Raw genomic sequence first — 19,010 nt, forward strand, 5'->3', positions numbered from 1 at the left:
TACTGTCTCTCTACCTGTCTGTCTCTCTTCCTCCAGTATGAAGCTGCTTCTCATCTCCCTCGGTATTGGGGGGTTCTGCTGTGTGTGTTACGTGCATTCAGGTGTAGAAGAAGCTGGTTACTATGGAGATATATAAATTGCTATATCATTTGGTGGGTTTAACATCAACATTGTTGGTGTAAAGTACATATTCTATATGTTGACCCGAATAAGTTGTCTGAACAGTAACCATGGTAACTGGGTTAGACTGAGGGGTCATCTGACTTCCATCAGGTCACTGATTGGTTGATTAGTAGCATTCCGCATCATGTGATTGGCCATTAGACTGCTGCATGTGACTGCATGACAAGTTCACACATCAGGAAGCCGATAAGGCCTCAAATATACTATCAGTAATCAGTTGTAGTAAATATGACCTATTCATTACTATATCAGTAATACTAGTAAATATGAATGATTCGTTACTATCAGTAATGCTAGTAAAAGGACCTATTCATTACCAAACTATCGGCAATATAAATAACTATAACCAATTAATTACTCTATCATCAGTTATATTACTACATCTCTAATGAATCTCTTTCTCTCTGAGCCAGTGTCTCTAGACCCTCTCTCTCTCTCCCTCCCTCCCTCCCTCCCTCTTGCTCTGAGTCTATTGACTAGTGTTCAGGGCTCCCTCTCTCTCTCTCTGAGGCCAGTGGTCAGGGCTCTCTCTAATTCAGTGTGTAGGGCTCTCACTCTCTCTCTCTGATTCAGTGTGTAGGGCTCTCTCTCTCACTCTCTCTGATTCAGTGTGTAGGGCTCTCTCACTCTCTCTCTGATCAGTGTGTAGGGCTCTCTCACACTCTCTGATTCAGTGTGTAGGGCTCTCTCTCTCACTCTCTGATTCAGTGTGTAGGGCTCTCTCTCACTCTCTCTGATTCAGTGTGTAGGGCTCTCTCACTCTCTCTCTGATTCAGTGTGTAGGGCTCTCTCACACTCTCTCTGATTCAGTATGTAGGGCTCTCTCTCACTCTCTCTCTGATTCAGTGTGTAGGGCTCTCTCTCACACTCTCTCTGAGGCCAGTGGTCAGGGCTCTCTAATTCAGTGTGTAGGGCTCTCTCTCTCTCTCTCCCTCTCTGAGCCCAGTGTTCAGGGCTCGCTCTCGCTCTCTGAGGCCAGTGTTCAGACCTCTCTCTCTCTCTCTCCCTCTCTCTCTCTATCTATGGCCAGTGTCCAGGGCTCTCTCTAATTTAGTGTGTAGGGCTTTATCTCAGTGGAGTGTGTGCTGCTAGGTTCGGCTCCAGAACAACTCGAGGCTCAAAGACGGCAGCATGCAGGTCCTGAGACGGAGGGTCCTGGACCGGCTCTTCCCCCAGACACGTGGACTGTGCTGGACTCAGCGCTCCAGCAGATCCAAGGTCAGCCCTGTTCCGTATCATCTATTCCTCCTGTCTGTCACATGTAACATAACATACTGCATATGTAATAGGATATAACAATATATATCCATGTTACATGTAACATAACGTATATGTTATCGGATATCAGGTAACTTATATATTTATTTGTTATAAGATATAAGATAACAAATATCCATGTTACATTGAACATTTTATGTGAAACATATAACTTATGGATATATCTATTATATGTAACATAAAATAATGTGTCGATATAGCTAGGTTATATTTGACTTAACATAGAAAATAGTTGTGTTATATATCACATATATCACATATATCCATGTTATATGTAACATAACATACAATGTAAACCTATGTTATATATACTATAACATCTATAACGTATACCTATGTAACATATAACATAACATCTATAACGTATATACTTTATTCCCTAACATGTCGTAGTTAAAAAATAAGGGTACATGCATTATTGGGGTAAGTGTAAGTGGTTTTGGATTAGGGTAAGGGTTAACCCATACCCGATTAAATAATGTATACATTAATACATAAGTTAAAGGGGTAGTCTTGAAGATCATTGTTTTGTTGTCTTTGGCACCATCTATAGCAGAAATAACAGGATGCCACCACACACAGAAGTAAGTTGAAGAGAAGTCTCTTGCGGTAGCTCCACCTACCCTCTGTGGGGGTAGCCCCGCCTACCCTTTCTTGCGGTAGCCCCGCCTACCCTCTCTTGTGGTAGCTCCACCTACCCTTTCTTGTGGTAGCTCTACCTACCCTCTCTTGTGGTAGCTCCACCTACCCTCTCTTGCGGTAGCTCCACCTACCCTCTCTTGTGGTAGCTCCACCTACCCTCTCTTGTGGTAGCTCCACCTACCCTCTCTGGTGGGTAAACATGGACAGCATTAGTAAATGATTGCTAGACCATTAGTAAACTGTTAATTAACTGTTAGCTACTGCTTATTACTGCTTTTACTAATGTTTAGGACTAAGTGTTTCTGTTTAAAGTGTATTCAGTTAATTCAGTGAAGTTTAGTAATCAAAGCCCTTCTACAACTCCTAACACAAAAATGTAGCTATAACCCTTATATTGAACTATATAACACGAACATTAATATGAAACACTTAACAGTTATATTAAACTCTACACACTGCTATCACTCATAGCTGAACTGAAACTCTACTTGGTAACCATTGTCATGGTGATGGAGACGAGCATGTGAGGATGTGCATGTGACTGCCCTCACATGCTGTCACTTAAAACATTACAGCTTCCCCTCCTGTGCACGTGTGTCTGTGTGTGGGTCTGTATGTGTGTATGTGTGAGTGTGCGTGTGTGTGTAGCCAGGTCTCCTAGATGATGTGGATGGGGTCCTAAGGTTTATATATATACATGTGTGTGTGTGTGTGTGTGTATGTGTATGTGACTGTGCGCATGTGTTTGTGTGTATTTGACTGTGTGTGTGTGTGTGTGTATTTGACTGTGTGTGTGTGTGTGTGTGTGTGTGTGTGTGTGTGTGTAGCCAGGTCTCCTCGTGGACGTGGACGGGGTCCTGCTCCGCGGCCGCACCGTGATCCCGGCCGCGCGGCGGGTCTTCCAGCGGCTGCAGGACACCGCGGGTCACTTCCTGTTGCCAGTCGTCTTCGTCACCAACGCAGGAAGTTGTCTCCGTCACAACAAAGCTCAACAACTCTCTGATATGCTGGGCATCAAGGTACAGTAGGCTGAGTAGTCTACAGGTCTAGTGCCAGCACTGAATATTCACTTCGGTCTCTGTCTTTGCATCTGTCTGTCTGTCTGTCTGTCTCTCTAACTGTTTGTCTGTCTGTCTGTCTGTCTGTCTGTGTGCAGGTGTCCCCAGACCAGGTCATCCTGTCCCATGGTCCTCTCCAAATGTTCCAGAGCTTCCATGAGAAGTGTGTCCTGGTGTCGGGTCAGGGCCCGGTGGAGGACATCGCCCACGAGTATCCTTACCTCGCTGCTCCTCCATCGCCTCCACCGCCACCATCACCACCACCTCCACCACAAAACACCAACACCACCACTACTACCACCACCACCTCCACCACACCACCACCACAACTACCATCTCCACCAAATTGCCTACACCACCATAACACCACCTCCATCACTACCATCACCACCTCCACCACAATCACTACCACCTCCACCACCACAACAGCACCACTATCATTACCACCACCACCACAATCACTACCACCTCATCAACCCCTCCATCAACACACCACCACCTCCGTCAATATTATTAGCGCAGTTATTCTCATTATTGTTTTGACCGCCTTAACCCTGAACCGAGCCTGGGCTTCACGAACGTCATCACCATCGATCAGCTGAGAGAACAGCACCCCCTGCTGGACATGGTGGATCACAACCGGAGACCGAGCGTACCTGTAGGTGGACGCCTCTAGTGGTCACAAAAGGAGCACCAATTACGGTGTTCTCCGAGTTTTCTGGGCTATTTCCGGTTCGACCAACCTCTGACCGGATCCAGACCGATAGTTTGAGGCAGTCGTACCGGGCGGTTAGGACTACAGGGTGGCTGGTCCGACAGAGTGTAGTCCTAGTGTGATCTTGAGATCTTTGTCCAAAGCGACTTACAGTTCATTTAACAATGAAGATACAACCTAAAAGGTGCAAGAATAATTTGAGTACATACAATTCATCAAACAAGCAAACTGCTTTAGGTGCTACAAAAAATATAATTTGTTCGGCCTATGACTTTTTATTGGTAATATCGACTGAATATATTTACAATAAGTGATTAATTCACACAAATGAAAGGTTAAATGTGAAATGGCTGAGTAGGTCATTGTTTAGGTTTAAGTATGAGTAATGGCTTAATGTGTTGTATTATCTGAGAGGAGTTACTTCAACATGAAAACATGAGAGTGTGAGTATTAGTGAGTAATCTTTGAATCTCTGTTCTAGGTTTCCCCTCAGGAGAAACGTCAAATAGAGGGTGAGTCAAACACTACGGCCCTCACTCAGGGTTAAGTTTAAGTATAAGAGTGTTATGGGGTAAGTTTTAAGGGTTAGTGTTTAGCAGTGAGTTTTAAGGGTGAGTGTTAAAGGGTAAGCTTAAAGGTCAAGGGATAGGTGTTAGGGGTAACTTTTAAGGGGTAAGTGTTAAGGGTTAAGGGGGCAGTACAGTGGTTCTGACCCAAATTAATTGATGGGCAAACCTAGAAGCAGAGCGCTTCTCTGAGCGGCCATGTGTATCTTCGCAGATCTGCTGACACAGATGTGCAGTGACGGACTGGGAGCAAAAAACGGCCCGAGCATTTGTAATTGTTGACCGGGGGGGGGGGGGAGGGGGAGATAGATAATGCGGGGCCGTGCGATCCCAACAAGCATGCCGCTCCGTGATTGGCCGGCCCAAATGGCCCACGAGAAGCCGCAGCCCTTCTGGCATCTGCCCAAATGCCAGACCGTCCAGTCCGTCACTGCAGATGTGTCATTTGGGATTTAGGGTCAGTGTGATCATATCTTCCCCCAGCTGTCATCCTGTTTGGGGAGCCAATCAGATGGGAGACCAACCTCCAGCTGTTGATGGACGTGCTGCTGACCAATGGGAACCCAGCGTCTCCTCACTGCCTCAACATGTCCACACAACTGCCCGTCCTGGCATGCAACACTGACCTGCTCTGGCTGGCCGACGCCCCCTCACCACGGTAATCATGATAACACCAGCCCCTGGATACTGTGTGCGTATGTGTGGATGTTAATTGTGTGTGTGTGTGTGTGTGTGTGTGTGTGTGTGTGTGTGTGTGTGTGTGTGTGTGTGTGTGTGTGTGTGTGTGTGTAGGTTGGGTCACGGTGTATTCATGCTGTGTCTGGAGAGTGTGTTTTGGAAGCTAGCAGGCCAGAGGCTACGCTACGAGGCTGTGATGGGGAAGCCCAGCCTCCTGACCTATCAGCACGCAGAGCTCGTCATCCGGCAGCAGACAGCCAATAAGGGCTGGGATACACCAGTTACGAACCTCTATGCTATAGGGTACTGTCTGTCTGTGTGTCTGTCTGTCTGTCTCTCTGTTTAACTGTCTGTTGTGTCTCTGGGTTAACCTGTCTGTGTGTCTGTTAGGGACAACCTGATGACAGATGTCTACGGGGCTAACTCGTACAACCGCTACCTGAAGCAGCAGCTAGCCGCTCCTGCTGCTAAGGCGCTAGCCCAGGGGAGGGGCGCCGAGTGGAGCGCCGCCCCCCTGCAGGTCGAAGGTCAGCTAGCTACGCCTAGCGCCACCCAGTGTCACTCTATCCTGGTACGTAACCTTTAACCTTTTCCCTTTAACATAGAGGACCGTAAAGTATTCCTAGAGTACAGTAAAGTATTCCTTGGGACAGTGAAGTATTCCTAGAGGACAGTAAAGTATTCTTAGAGTACAGTTAAGTGTTGAGTACAGTAAAGTTTCCTGGGAACAGTAAAGTATTCCTAGAGTACATTAAAGTATTGAGGACAGTAGTTTATGTTTTTTTTGTTTTTTTTCCAGGTCTGTACTGGTGTGTTCAACCCTGATGCTGCCTTGCCCATAGAGCAGGGCGGTGTGGACACAGAGCTGATGGAACCAGACTACATCGTGGAAGATGTGGAGGCAGCCATTGACCTCATCTTTCAGAAGGAGGGGTTTGACCTCTGACCTTATCCTCTCAGGAAACAGATAGCCTTCTGTCCATTGAATATGTAATAAAAAAACATAGTGCCTTCATGTTGTACTACTGGGCTCTTTTATGCAATAATTAAAGATAATAAAGCGAAAGCGTTTTGTCTGTAAAATTATGTTTGCTGTTTCTTTTACAAAAAACGTGTGCCTAAATGTTCTGATGTCTATTAAACCAAATTCTGATTAAATAATTTCTAATCCATTCGTGTTAAAAGGATCCCCTTACTTTTTTTTGTTTTTGTTTTTACATTATAATGATTGTTTATTAATTCAGGGTTATTAGGGTGAGGTGGGGGGTAGTTTTAGCTTTATGATTCTTAGGGTTATTACGATTAGCTGTTAGAGTAGTTTTAGCTGTTATGATAGGGTTATTTGGGTTATCTGTTAGGATCAGCTGCGAGTTATGTGAATGTTAACTGTTATAGTTTTAAGGATTATTTTTTAAGGCTTATTATGGTTACCTTTTAGGGTTGTTGTGGTTAATAGGGTTAACTCAGGGTTGGTAGGGTTATCTGTCAGGGTTATAAGGGCTGTAAGCATTCAAAATCTTTGTGCAAAAATTCTCCATGGGTTCCAATCACCTTTGGTCAGCTTTGGGTTGTTTACAATTATCAATAAAGAAGTCCTGTTATTGCACTTGTTCATGTTTCCATTGATGCTTTTACACCTAAGAGAAATTCAAACTGGGACTTGAACCCACAACACCGAACCAAACTTTACCACAGGACTTGAACGCAGCACCACCTATAACAACGTAACCGTAACCCAAACAATCGACACAGCCATAATGTGTCTATAAAATATTAACTAACTTATGGTTAGTTAACTAACAACAAACACCGTTAACCAAATAGCTTACTTAATACAAAATTACGTACTTAATAAATGCGTATAACAATTGCTCTCGTTTGTAATTCAGTAAATGATATATAATCTCGCGTTAACTCGTGGCGTTGCTACGTATAGTCTGCGCGCGCACCCCGTAATGTCACACGCGCCACTAGTATACGGAGGTGCGCGTGAACGACGAAGCGACGATTTCGTCAAAACTCACGACTTATAAAAGCATTCAGGCCATCAAGGTACTATGAACACTCCGTCTACGACTCTATTAGTAACGTTGATCTGAATGTTATAATCCACACCGATAAATGGATGCGTGAAGTGAGCACATGAATGAAACAGGCCGCTAGCTAGCGAGCTAATGTTTGCTATCGCCTGCTAGCTAGCTAATGTTTGTTAAAGCTAGTCAGCTAGCCAACTGTAGTTATGGCTAGTTAGCTATTTGATTAACGGTGATGGTGGTTCGTTGCCAGCTGCTGGTGAAGCTATTGATGTTGTGGCTATATGGTCGTGTCGTAGTAGTTGTAAACCGAGTTAGGAGCTAGTGGTTAGTAGCATTGGTTGATGATCTTATAGTTATTACAGTAATTCAGGCTAACGTCATTTAGACCCAGGTACTAGTGTTATCATTATATGCCATATTTGTGGGCAGATGTTAGCATTCTGGGGTTATGGTCAATGGATAAATGAAGGTCCTCCGGATTGATTGAAAGGACAATATCCGTCACTAGAAGCAGGGATGTGTTTACAACGAGCATGATGTGGATATGGCGGTTGAATGGGCTTCTATTCGCGGGAGGGGTTTATATGTAAACATTTAAGCAAAAAACGCATCAACTGCCTGAGATGCACACTATTGGTGCCTTCTATTTGTCTCGTAATCGCGACTTGCAGCTCGGGTGTGACGTCACATCCGTCTCGTAAAACGAGTGACCCCGGGTTTTTCGTTCTATTTGGCACACAACAAGACGAGTCGGAGCTCTGCTTTCTGCTCAAGAATCAGCATTGTTGTTATAGCAACATGGAGCGTCTCTAGCCAATTTCAGCGGCACAAGCTACAAAATAGGCGGTATTTAACACATAATAAGACTGTAACGACATGCCTATAGGTAACAGTATACAGTGCTATGTGTACGACTTCTTCATTTGGTTACAACAAAAACACAAGTGCTTAAAATAGTAGAAAACCACAATGTTTACTTATGTGATGCTCGGAGTAGCCATCTTTGTTACTGAACTCGGGGTCCTCTGAGTTCAGACGAGTTGACGAGTCGTTTTTACGACCTCGGGGGCGTGCTATTTGTAACTTCCGGTTCGTAACTCGGAAATCCGACTCGCAGATCGAGTCGGGTGGACAAATAGAAGGCACCATAAAGCCTATGTAGTCGTGATACCTACCCCAGACGTGTCACTTAAGGCTTCAAAATGTTGATTTTAAGTGTTAGGAGTGGACCCTAATGCGGTTCTACTACAGTACACGTACGTGTTAAAAAAACGTGTTTGGTATATAAATAAACACTTGTCTATTCTGTTGTTGATCCGTGTCATCGCTCTCCTCGCAGACCCGCTGCATCATGGCAGATGATCTGGACATTGAGGCGATGCTCGAGGCGCCGTTCCGAAAGGTGGGTGTCCGTATTCTCTCTCTCTATCGGTGTCTCTGTGCATTTCTGCTACACACCAGTCTTTAACCAGCCCTAGTATCTCCCTTACACACCCAGGTGAACTTGCTTACAGTTTGGCTAGTATTGTAATGTAGGTAAAGCAATGCTCAGAGACAGAACTTAGTGTTAGTTAGTTAGGGTTAGTTGATGTTAATGAACTGTACAGTTAACGCTTGGTGCTGATTGAATGTTGATGTGATGCTGCTGCCGTTCCTGTTCCACGATATGATAAATAAATTGCCCATCTATCTCTCTTTGTAGACTTGCCTAACGATTTCTCACCTCTACTCCCCTGAATGCCACTGTGATCTGTCAGAAACTTGAAGGTAGTAAAGCCCACCATGTATTGCTGTACTGTGGTCCCCATGGCAACATGACTGTACTGTGGTCCCCATGGCAACATGACTGTTCTGTGGTCCCCCACAGTAACGTGACTGCACTGTGGTTGGCATGGTAACGTGACTATGGTTGGGGTCTTTTTTAGACTTTTCCCAGGAACACCCCCCAACCGGAAGAGGATTCTGTGAGATGTAGTGAAAGATGTTAGCGTTACCATCAGTAGAGCTAGTGGCGGTATGGTAACTGTGCATGCATCTCTATCATCAGTCAGCAGGGCTAGAACACGCAAGGTTGCTACTACTGGTGCGTCAAACGTACACGTACGCAAGGGCCTACAGAGTCTACCTACACGACAACAGAACCCCGAAGTCCACAGAACTCCCTCCCCAAACTAGCGACCGACCGATATGTTGGGAGGCCAATATTGGGGCTACGATAATTTACTGGCATGTGGGGCAATTGGATAGTTATGACTAGTGACTATGGCAGCCCTTTTGCTGCTGTTTGAGGTGCATAACTAGTGATAATGGCAACACTCTTGCTGTGGTTGGAGGTGCAGTAGGAAGTTCATTAGGACATTTGTTTACTCTCAACCGATGTCTTGGATTTGTAACATATGCTTTGGACAATCTTTGCGAGCAATCTATGAGAGCATTCTACACAGCCTAGGGTTGTGCCATTCCATCACACATCGTCTGATCACGATTGGCAGGGGGAATCTGCCATCTCATACGTAAGGCTATTGGTTTTGTGTCCACTGGGGTGGTTCTGGTTAGGGATGAGAATAACTCAAATTTTTCATGGTCGAATAATCAGTGGGTGGTATGAACGAATAATCGATTATTCGATGTGTGCCGACATTCACAAAGGCAGCCATGGATCATCGGCAAGAAATCACTTGATATCTTAAACGCAAAAAAAAGTGATCAGTGTTTGTGTTGTAATAGTGCTACAGAACCAACATTAGTTCCGTCCGTTAATTCTTGTTTATTTGAATGGGAAAAAATGTTAACGGTCCAAATGTTAAAAATCGACTTTGACCCTCAAGAACGAATAATCGAATATTCTGACCCATCCCTAGTTCTGGTTGAGCGCTGTTGGGGTGGTGGTGCTGGATTGGGGTGGGGGTTCTGTTGGAGCTGGGTTGGGGCTTTGGTGGGGCCGTGTGGGGTGGGGGTTCTGTTGGAGTTGGGCTGTGTTTGGGTTGGGGTTCATGTCGAGCTTGGTTGTGGAAGTGGTTGTGGGTCTGTCTGGGGGTCTGTCGTCGTGTTCGTTGACTTTGTGCAAAGTTTGCCTTGGTGCGATGTTTTGTGCATGAATGGTCAGGATCAGCTATAATAGGCAGTAGGACTACTGCCTACTACTGCCAGTAGGACTTCCAGTAGGACTACAGCCTACTAGGACTACTGCCTACTACTGCCAGTAGGACTACTGCCTACTATAGCAGTATGTCTATTTGACGCCGTAGGGAAAGCTCAGGAACTTATTTTCTTCAACAGCAGTTCAACGACCCTCAGTGTTAAAGACGTAGCATTAATATGTCATTGATGCCAACCAATCATCCGTCAGTTGTGAGTTAAAAAGTATGGTTGGTGACAGGTTGAAGGACACACACAGGAGCTGTAGTGTGAGACGGGTGGGTTAGGGCTGGTTACTGTTAGGTCAGGGTTAGTTAAGGCTAGTCGCTTAAGGTTAGAGGGTTAGTTACAGCTTGTTAGGCTTATTGGGTTCTGGCTGGTTAGGTGTAAAGGGTTATCTTTAGTTAGGGTAAGTTGAGGTTCATGGGTTAGGGAAAGCTAGTGGGACAGATTTAGTTGGTAAGTAGGTTAGAAGGAATTCCTTGGCTTGGCATAGTTGGGTATTTGGTTAGCTAGTGTTAAGTTTTGGGTTGGTTTGGGTGGGTTAGTTAATTAGGATTAGTTATGATTATTTGGTTAGGATGAGTTATTTGGATAGTGAGGGTTATTGGGTTGGATTGTCAGGGTTATTATGTAAGGCTTATTGGGTTTGTTAGTGCGAGTTAGTGGGCTAGTTAAGGTTAAAGCATTGGTAAGAGTTAGCTGGCTAGTGGGTTAGGTAGTTAAGTTAATTGGGTTGGTTAGGGTTAGTTAGTTAGGGTTAGTTTGGTGACTAAGCCATCTGACTCCCTGTCTGCTTCAGGGCCCTCAGGAGACCCAGCCACACCGCTGAAGACGGCCCCCCCCCACTGCCGGAGCTCCAAGCTGGGCCGCAGCCTAAACTCTAGCCTGGGGACCGACTCTGGGCCCTAGTCACTAGACATGACCAGACTATGACAGCCACCACCCCTCCCATGCCCCCCTGACTTTTAAGAGACCCGACCTCTAAAAGAACATTGTTGACTACAACTGATTAAATTATGTCTATATTCTCTTCCCCCACCCTGTCAACGTTGCGTCGGTTCGCCCTCATCCTGTTCTCTCGACCTGCAGGAAGAGCCCAAGAACATCATCTCCCCGAGACATGAAGAACACAGCAAGAAGTAAGCCTTTGACCTGTCTCTCTGTCTCTCTGCTTTTCTCTCTCTTCTCCTCCTCTCTGTTCCGGTCTCTCTACTCCTCTCTGTTGCTGTCTATCTGTTCCAAGTACATAAATATTTTTTCTTGATGTTGGAGTAATTGAATACACCATCTCAGTAGTGCTATACATTTCACTTTCAGGGATGGCCACTAAACATCTGCAAACAAACCTTTTAGAAATGGCGAAGGCTTTATTTAGGACTAATTCATTATATATCCTGTTTCATACCTTTGCAAAAATACACATCAAAATATGTGCATGCCACTGAGCATTATAGGCTACCTCTGTATGAGTTTTTCTAAGACTTAATAAACCTGAATGAAATTAAGTGTTCATCTGGGCTGCATGTCAATACATATCTTGTGATTGGTTCGCTCCCTCCACGTGAACACATCTTTTGTCTTGACGGACAAAATCTCAATGTGCCACTCCAGGCAATGTTACTATTTTCCTTCACAACACAGCCGTACAGGCAGGGGTATGGTGATGTGACTAGGTCTTGAGCAGGCAAAGTGCCGTTGCAGATTTCCCTGGAACATCGATCTCTGTTCCTATTCACTCATGACCGATGACCCCATGCAGGTAATCTCCTGGTACTTTGCATGGTAAGAACGCATGTGTAAAAGTACCTAATCCAGCCCACTGTTGGCACTGCTGCAACAGGGGGTTCAGGGGGGGCTTTCTGTGTGGGGTTACCCCCCCGCCTTGCCCGTAACCAGTGCAGGGGCACCACACCTGGGGTGGGTTCCCTCACTACCCTGTGGGAGCACACCACTCCTAGCCAGGATGAGTTAATTTCAGAGGATACATTTCCCCAGGGATCAATAAGTATATCAAATCGTAGTGTTCTGATTGGCTGTCATCTGCTCCAACAGGAAGAAGCGCAGTCGGAGTCGTGAGAAGAAGAGGAGCAAGAGCCGCGAGAGGAAGAAGAGCCATGACAGGAAGCGCCGCCGCAGCCGTGAACACAAGCGCAGTCGGTCCAGGAGCCGTGAGCGCAGCGGCCGCTACCGCGACCACCACAAGACCAGCGTGTACATACCTCCCTCAGACTAGCTTTGACCAGCCTCCAGCCATGTAGCTTAGCGTGTTTGCAGCTTTCGGCAACATAGACTTGTCAGTAGCATCCTGATACGTAGGTTAGCTTATTAGTAGCATCCTGCTACATAGGTTAGCTTGTAAGAAGCATCCTGCTATGTGGATTTGCTTCCAACTAACAATCTGCTGCATAGATTAGCTTTAACAAGCATCCTGCTATGGGGATGACTGATCTGTACTATGAGTTACTACAGGTTTCACTCTGTATCAACAATCAATTAATTCATATCATTAGTACCCTCTTAATTAGCTCTTCTCTGGCTCCATGTCTGTGTCTCTGGGTCCATGTCTGTCTGTCTCTATGTCTATCTTCATGCCTGTCTCTGTCTGGTCTCTTTGTTGACAGGCGAAAGAGGTCCAAGAGTAAGAGTCCTGTGAAGAAGGAGCGGTCCAGTCCAGTCAGGTAAAAGCCGCTCCACATGTTCATTATGTTGTCATCTATCATCACTGTTTATACACTGAGTATATATATGTGCGTGCGTGTGTGTGTGTGTGTGTGTGTAGGCAGCCCATAGACAACCTGACCCCAGAGGAGCGGGACTCCAGGACCGTGTTTTGTATGCAGCTGGCTGCCAGGATACGACCCCGTGACCTGGAAGAGTTCTTCTCTGCTGTGGGCAAGGTAACCATGGCCACCAAACAGCAGGGCAGCATCACACACACAAGCTAGGGGTCCACGATGGGGATTTCACTAAGCCTGACTGATTATTACCTAATTAACCTATTACCTAATTAACCTATTATTAACAGAAAGTTATAGGCGATATAGTAAATATTTAAAGAAACCATTGGAAACTAGTTCAAATGACCAGTACTCAAACTCAGTTTCTCTAAGGGAACTTAATGCAACATTCAAATAAATATAAAAAGGCCCTAAACAGAACAAAGCTTACATTATTAGGAATCCACCTGCATTAGAAAGTGTGATGAAATACAGGGTAGATCAGGTCATAAGATACTAATTCCTTGCTGTTCTTGTCTCGTGCCCAGGTACGAGATGTGCGGATGATCTCTGACAGGAACTCCCGCAGGTCAAAGGGCATCGCCTACATAGAGTTTGTGGAGGCAAACTCTGTTCCTCTGGCCATCGGCCTCTCGGGTCAAAGACTACTGGGAGTTCCCATCATAGTGCAGGCCTCCCAGGTAATAAGATCTCCACTATCTAACCCTAACCCTCCCAGGTAATAAGATCTCCACTATCTAACCCTAGCCTCCCAGGTATATATCCACTATCTTACACCAGTTAATTAGATATCAACTATAACAACTAGCCGCCGAAATAATTGGTTATCCACTATCTCACCGTAAACCACGGTAATTCTATATCCACTGTCTAACCCTAAGCCCTAATAAAGATATAGTTGTATGATGTCTGTTTACACATGTGTGTGGTTTGCTCCCTGTGTAGGCAGAGAAGAACCGGGCTGCGGCGCTGGCTAACAACCTGCAGAAGGGCAACGCTGGGCCCATGCGGCTCTACGTAGGCTCGCTGCACTTCAACATCACAGAGGAGATGCTGCGCGGCATCTTTGAGCCTTTTGGACGGGTAAGCATACACCACCCTGCTAGCATGAGGTAGCATACACCACCCTGCTAGCATGAGTTAGCATACACCACCCTGCTAGCATGAGGTAGCATACACCACCCTGCTAGCATGAGGTAGCATACACCACCCTGCTAGCATGAGGTAGCATACACCACCCTGCTAGCATGAGGTAGCATACACCACCCGGCTAGCATGAGGTAGCATACACCACCCTGCTAGCATGAGTTAGCACACACCACCCTGCTAGCACCAGTTAGCACACACCACCCTGCTAGCACCAGTTAGCACACACCACCCTGCAGAAAAACACAATTTCACTTAGTACTTATTAATAAATTCTAATAAATAAATTATATATTATATTAATAAATGTTAATTTAATACCTGTGTGTTTGTGTGTAGATTGAGAGCATTCAGCTGATGATGGACAGTGAAACGGCACGCTCGAAAGGCTATGGCTTCATTACGGTAAGACAACTACCTCCTCTTCCTCTTCTCATCCTCCTTTCAACTCTCCTGTCCTTCATCAAGTCCTCCATCATCTTCATTTTTTCCTAATTTGAAAGGTGAATCATGTGTGTGTGTTAGTTTGCAGACGCAGAGTGTGCTAAGAAGGCCCTGGAGCAGCTGAACGGGTTCGAGCTGGCCGGCCGGCCGATGAAGGTGGGTCATGTGACTGAGAGAAGCGACTCCTCCAGTGCCTCCTCATTCCTGGACTCTGATGAGCTGGAGCGCACTGGCATCGACCTCGGAACCACGGGACGCCTGCAGCTTATGGCCCGTCTGGCTGAAGGTGTGTGTGTGTGTGTGTGTGTGTGTGTGTGTGTGTGTGTGTGTGTGTGTGTGTGTGTGTGTGTGTGTGTGTGTGTGTGTGTGTGTGTGTGTGTGTGTGTGTGTGTGTGTGTGTGTGTGTGTGTGTGTGTGTGTGTGGTCACATAGTATAGCGCTAACTGTATTATAACATGGTGTGTGTGGTAGGTACCGGTATGCAGATACCCCCTGCGGCTCAGCAGGCTCTACAGATGAGTGGAGCCATTGCTATCGGCGCCATGGCTGCTGTCTCAGGTACACACTTCTCTATCTGCCAGGTGTCCGACGAATCGCTGTTTGAACCTTGCCACGATGGAGTAATTTCCGGCTATACATTTGAATACACCTACTGTTCAGTCACTTGCACACAGCTCCAACATACACCACCATCCAACAATAGACTATCACCCGAACCCTCCAGCCCCGATTCCACGAGTTCAGCGGCAAAAAACTTTGTCCGTAAACCGCCGCAAACGGTTTGGCACGTTGGCAAGATGTAGGTGTCTGTTGGATCAGTGTGCAATCACCTGAAGGATACAATGAGGTGTTCTCGGCCCCAATGCGATTGGCTGGCCAATGAGGCTCCAGACCTCAGGGAGTGAGTGGAATCAATCGGACGTTTGGCACAACAGAGCGTGACGATGTGTGTCTTCTGTTTTCAGCGGCCATGAACCCAGGGATGAACCACGGGATGAATCAACAGATGAACCACGGGATGAATCAACAGATGAACCATGGGATGAATCAACAGATGAACCACGGGATGAATCAAGGAATGAACCATGCAATGAACATGAATGCGGCCACGATGAACCTGCCCTCCCAGCCTCTGGCCACACACTGCTTCCAGCTGTCCAACATGTTCAACGGCAGCACGTAAGTTTCATCGCACCTCTCCTTACTGATGATATGATTGCAACATCAGTCCAAACACAACAACTCTGACTACAGCGCTGACCTCGATTGCAATGTTGTTGTTGTATTTACTAGTGTTATTATTTGTGTTTAGTGAGGAGGCACCTGGGTGGGACATGGACATCCAGCATGATGTCATCGAGGAGTGTAACAAACATGGCGGAGTCATCCACATCTACGTCGATAAAAACTCTCCTGAGGTAACTAACTCTAGATAACTAAACCTAGATGACTAAACCATTTTCAAGGTAGCTCTTGATTCGTCAGTGGTTCACCATGGCGATTTATTCCACTTGCCCATGAGAAATCCGATATAGCACTAGGGGGTGGTTAGTGGTATTATCTCATCAGTATAGTATTAGTTTATCTAATGAGTATAGTATTATAATTTAATCTGTACAATACAAGTATTATCTTATCCAACCACTGATCATGTTCTATCTGTTTCCAGGGAAATGTCTACGTCAAATGTCCCACCATTCCTTCTGCCATGGCTGCTGTCAACGCTCTTCATGGGAGATACTTTGCAGGTAAAGCATCCCATAATACACTGTCAGGGTCCCACAGTCACCCTATGCTCGCCCTATCTGATAATAGGCTAAGCTAATCCCGCTCTCACTGATGCTAGGATAAGCTAACCCTCACACTATCTGACACTAGGCTAACCTAGCCCATCAGACACTAGGCTGACCTTATCCTAATGCTAATTTATGCTAGGCCAGGTTTACCCTTACCCTTACTCATGCTAGGCTAACACCTACTCTAAATGATGCTAGGCTAGGCTAACCTGTACCCTAACTTATTTTGGGCCAAGCCAACCATTACCATAGATCAGGGTTTCTCAACGGGGGCGGCAGCGCCCCCTGGGGGGCGTTCGTAGAACCTAGGGGGGCGCTGGGAACGAACACGGGGGCGTCACAACTTTGCTTGTGTAGGCCTAGTAGTAATTATTTTTAACTTTTTAAACTTTCATGGTTTTCAAATATTTTCTGTGCAAAAATAGGATAACTGAAATAAAAAGCCTATCTTCATATGGGTTTCTAACCCCTCTATCGTCTCATCTACTTTTTACTTTATGCTCAGTGCCGTCATGATCGCCATAGTAACGCCGATAAACAAATCCACCTCATCGCAGTAGCGTGGTGCTTTCCGAAACTATTTCGCCCTCCCCTGACTTCCACTGGTTGGTTTGCAAAGCAAGACATGCAAAGCAAGCGGTGGATGGGGCATTACGCTAAGCAACATGAATCTCACCCATAGTAAGGCAACATAAGACGTGAATAAAGCTAACTCCGCTTAGCATGCTAATTGTAAACGATAGTTTGTTTGTTTGTTAGATCGGGGATTGTATTGTAAACAATAGAACAATAGAACGTGCGCATTACATGTAGACCACTGCAACGTCTCTCATTACGTCTGCGAACCGATAAACGCTTTTTTTCATAAGGTACGCACACCAACCGGCACATACGCATTTAACACTCATGTTACAGGCGCTTAACTTGTATAGTAACAAACTACTTTAATTACTATTTGGCCGCGAACTTAAACGTGCTACTCTCAGAACGAAGCGGATAAAGGCTGCACATGCACAGCGTTGCTAGGCAACGTCACGTAAACAAAGGGAGTCTTTCGTGCACATATTGAACCCAAGTTTGCGTGTTAACCAATAAAAATTTACACAAGCACTGTTACGTATTAAACTTCAATAGCTCAATATTAAAACATTTTAATAAAACTCTGAATACACATTTTCTTGTCCAGAAGAAACCAAAACGGCACAGACGGCTTTTATTTTTTAATTCAAGCAATGTAGCACGAGTTGGAGTGGAGTTGGTAATGGATATAGCCTACCCACGGGTGTCGCAATTTCTTTTAAACAAAATTAACAATAATGGGGGGCGCCAGAGGATCAGGGTAAGGTAAGGGGGGCGTTTGCACAAAAAAGGTTGAGAAACACTGCCATAGATATATATACTGACTAGATATCACATTCGGCTTCTAAGCATGCGTCAACAATGCCGCCATCTTGCCGCGGGGTAACCACCCACCTGAAGGAATAAACGTTGATGGGGCAGAGGTCCCAGTCTAAATCACTCTAAAACGCCTTATTTTAAGGCAATATTCAAGCGTGTCCAAGTATTTTTTATTTATTTCTACCAGCATTACCACAAACACACGTTTGACCCGACCCGATTGAAGACTTCCTTTAGAGTGATTTTGACTGGGAAAGGACTTCTGTCCCATCGACATTCATTCATTCAGGTGGGTGGTTACCCCGCGGAAAGATGGCGGCGGCATTGACATATATGTTCCACTGAACAGTGCAGCTCAGGCAATATCTAGTCAGTATATATATCTATGAACCACTACTCTAACTGATGCTAGGCTAGGCTAACCCCACCTGATGTTTTGTTTTTAGGGAAGATGATCACGGCAGCCTACGTTCCTCTGCCAACCTATCACAACCTGTTTCCTGACTCGGTCACTGCCAGCCAGCTGCTAATCCCACCTCCACGCCGGTGATTTCAGTTGCCAATCATCCCACCTCTATCGACTGATTGGACACTGGAGCGATTATCCCAGTTTTTTTTCTCCTCTTATTGGTTTAGGTGTTGATGGACGTTCCCTGGATGGTTTCTGGTTGAATTGACTGAATCCTTTGTCCTCTATTTTTATAATGTCAACGAGCCATTAGCTGGAGCAGACGCTAGCTGGGGAGGGGCAGGGTCTCATGTTAGGGGAGGGGTTAAACGCAAAGGGGGCTGTGCTTTTCCTTGACACTCCAGGATTGGACGCCGTCTCATGGAATAGTTTGTGATTGGTTGAAGCCATTTGGTATTTACAGTTTTTCTAATCAAGATTTGATTTTGTAAAGTTCTTGATTAAATTTTCTTTTAAATTTTGTCTGTGTTATAATAAAAGATAAAAGTACTGATTGTGAGCTATTATAACGGAGCTGTCACTCCCTAAAGCTGTAGGCGGAAGAAGAAGAGTACCAATTATTCAAAGAACCACCTCAAGCAACGAAAAGAGTGCTTATAGTTCCAAATCAAATAGCCTATCGTAGCGAAATACAGTTTATGTCGTGTTTTACTTAGCATTCTGTAAATCCCATTGATCTTCTGCTGAAGAATAAAGGCGCATTCATACCTCCGGATCCGGAC

The 19,010-nt window shown here is 45.5% G+C and overlaps 2 protein-coding genes across 2 annotated transcripts; both read left to right on the top strand.

Annotated features, from left to right (window-relative positions):
* Positions 1-1,314: 1,314 nt before the first annotated feature.
* On the top strand, positions 1,315-6,066 carry LOC311339113 (haloacid dehalogenase-like hydrolase domain-containing 5; the record flags this gene model as incomplete). The annotated part of the gene is made up of 9 exons (XM_084464474.1): positions 1,315-1,401; positions 2,931-3,122; positions 3,260-3,372; positions 3,726-3,819; positions 4,358-4,388; positions 4,926-5,100; positions 5,235-5,423; positions 5,511-5,691; positions 5,920-6,066. The coding sequence occupies 9 exons, from the start codon at positions 1,315-1,317 to the stop codon at positions 6,064-6,066; spliced, it is 1,209 nt and encodes a 402-aa protein (XP_084320600.1).
* Positions 6,067-7,070: 1,004 nt separating this feature from the next.
* LOC311338975 (RNA-binding protein 39-like) lies at positions 7,071-18,880 on the top strand. The gene is made up of 15 exons (XM_084464328.1): positions 7,071-7,172; positions 8,496-8,558; positions 11,387-11,436; positions 12,350-12,508; positions 12,919-12,975; positions 13,077-13,194; positions 13,563-13,715; positions 13,981-14,118; positions 14,521-14,586; positions 14,707-14,911; positions 15,097-15,183; positions 15,591-15,804; positions 15,938-16,043; positions 16,295-16,373; positions 18,266-18,880. The coding sequence occupies exons 2-15, from the start codon at positions 8,508-8,510 to the stop codon at positions 18,367-18,369; spliced, it is 1,587 nt and encodes a 528-aa protein (XP_084320454.1). The 5' UTR covers positions 7,071-7,172; positions 8,496-8,507; the 3' UTR covers positions 18,370-18,880.
* The last annotated feature ends 130 nt before the right edge of the window (positions 18,881-19,010 follow it).

Source organism: Micromesistius poutassou (genome assembly GCF_964030765.1).
Source record: "Micromesistius poutassou genome assembly, chromosome: 2".
Classification (NCBI taxonomy): Eukaryota; Metazoa; Chordata; class Actinopteri; order Gadiformes; family Gadidae; genus Micromesistius; species Micromesistius poutassou.

Coding starts and splice junctions, on each gene's coding strand:
- LOC311338975 (XM_084464328.1), top strand. CDS start 8,508: ATGGCAGATGATCTGGACATTGAGGCGATGCTCGAGGCGCCGTTCCGA. Junction 12,509..12,918: donor GACCACCACAAGACCAGCGT/GTACATACCTCC, acceptor CTTTGTTGACAG/GCGAAAGAGGTCCAAGAGTA. Junction 15,805..15,937: donor AACATGTTCAACGGCAGCAC/GTAAGTTTCATC, acceptor ATTTGTGTTTAG/TGAGGAGGCACCTGGGTGGG.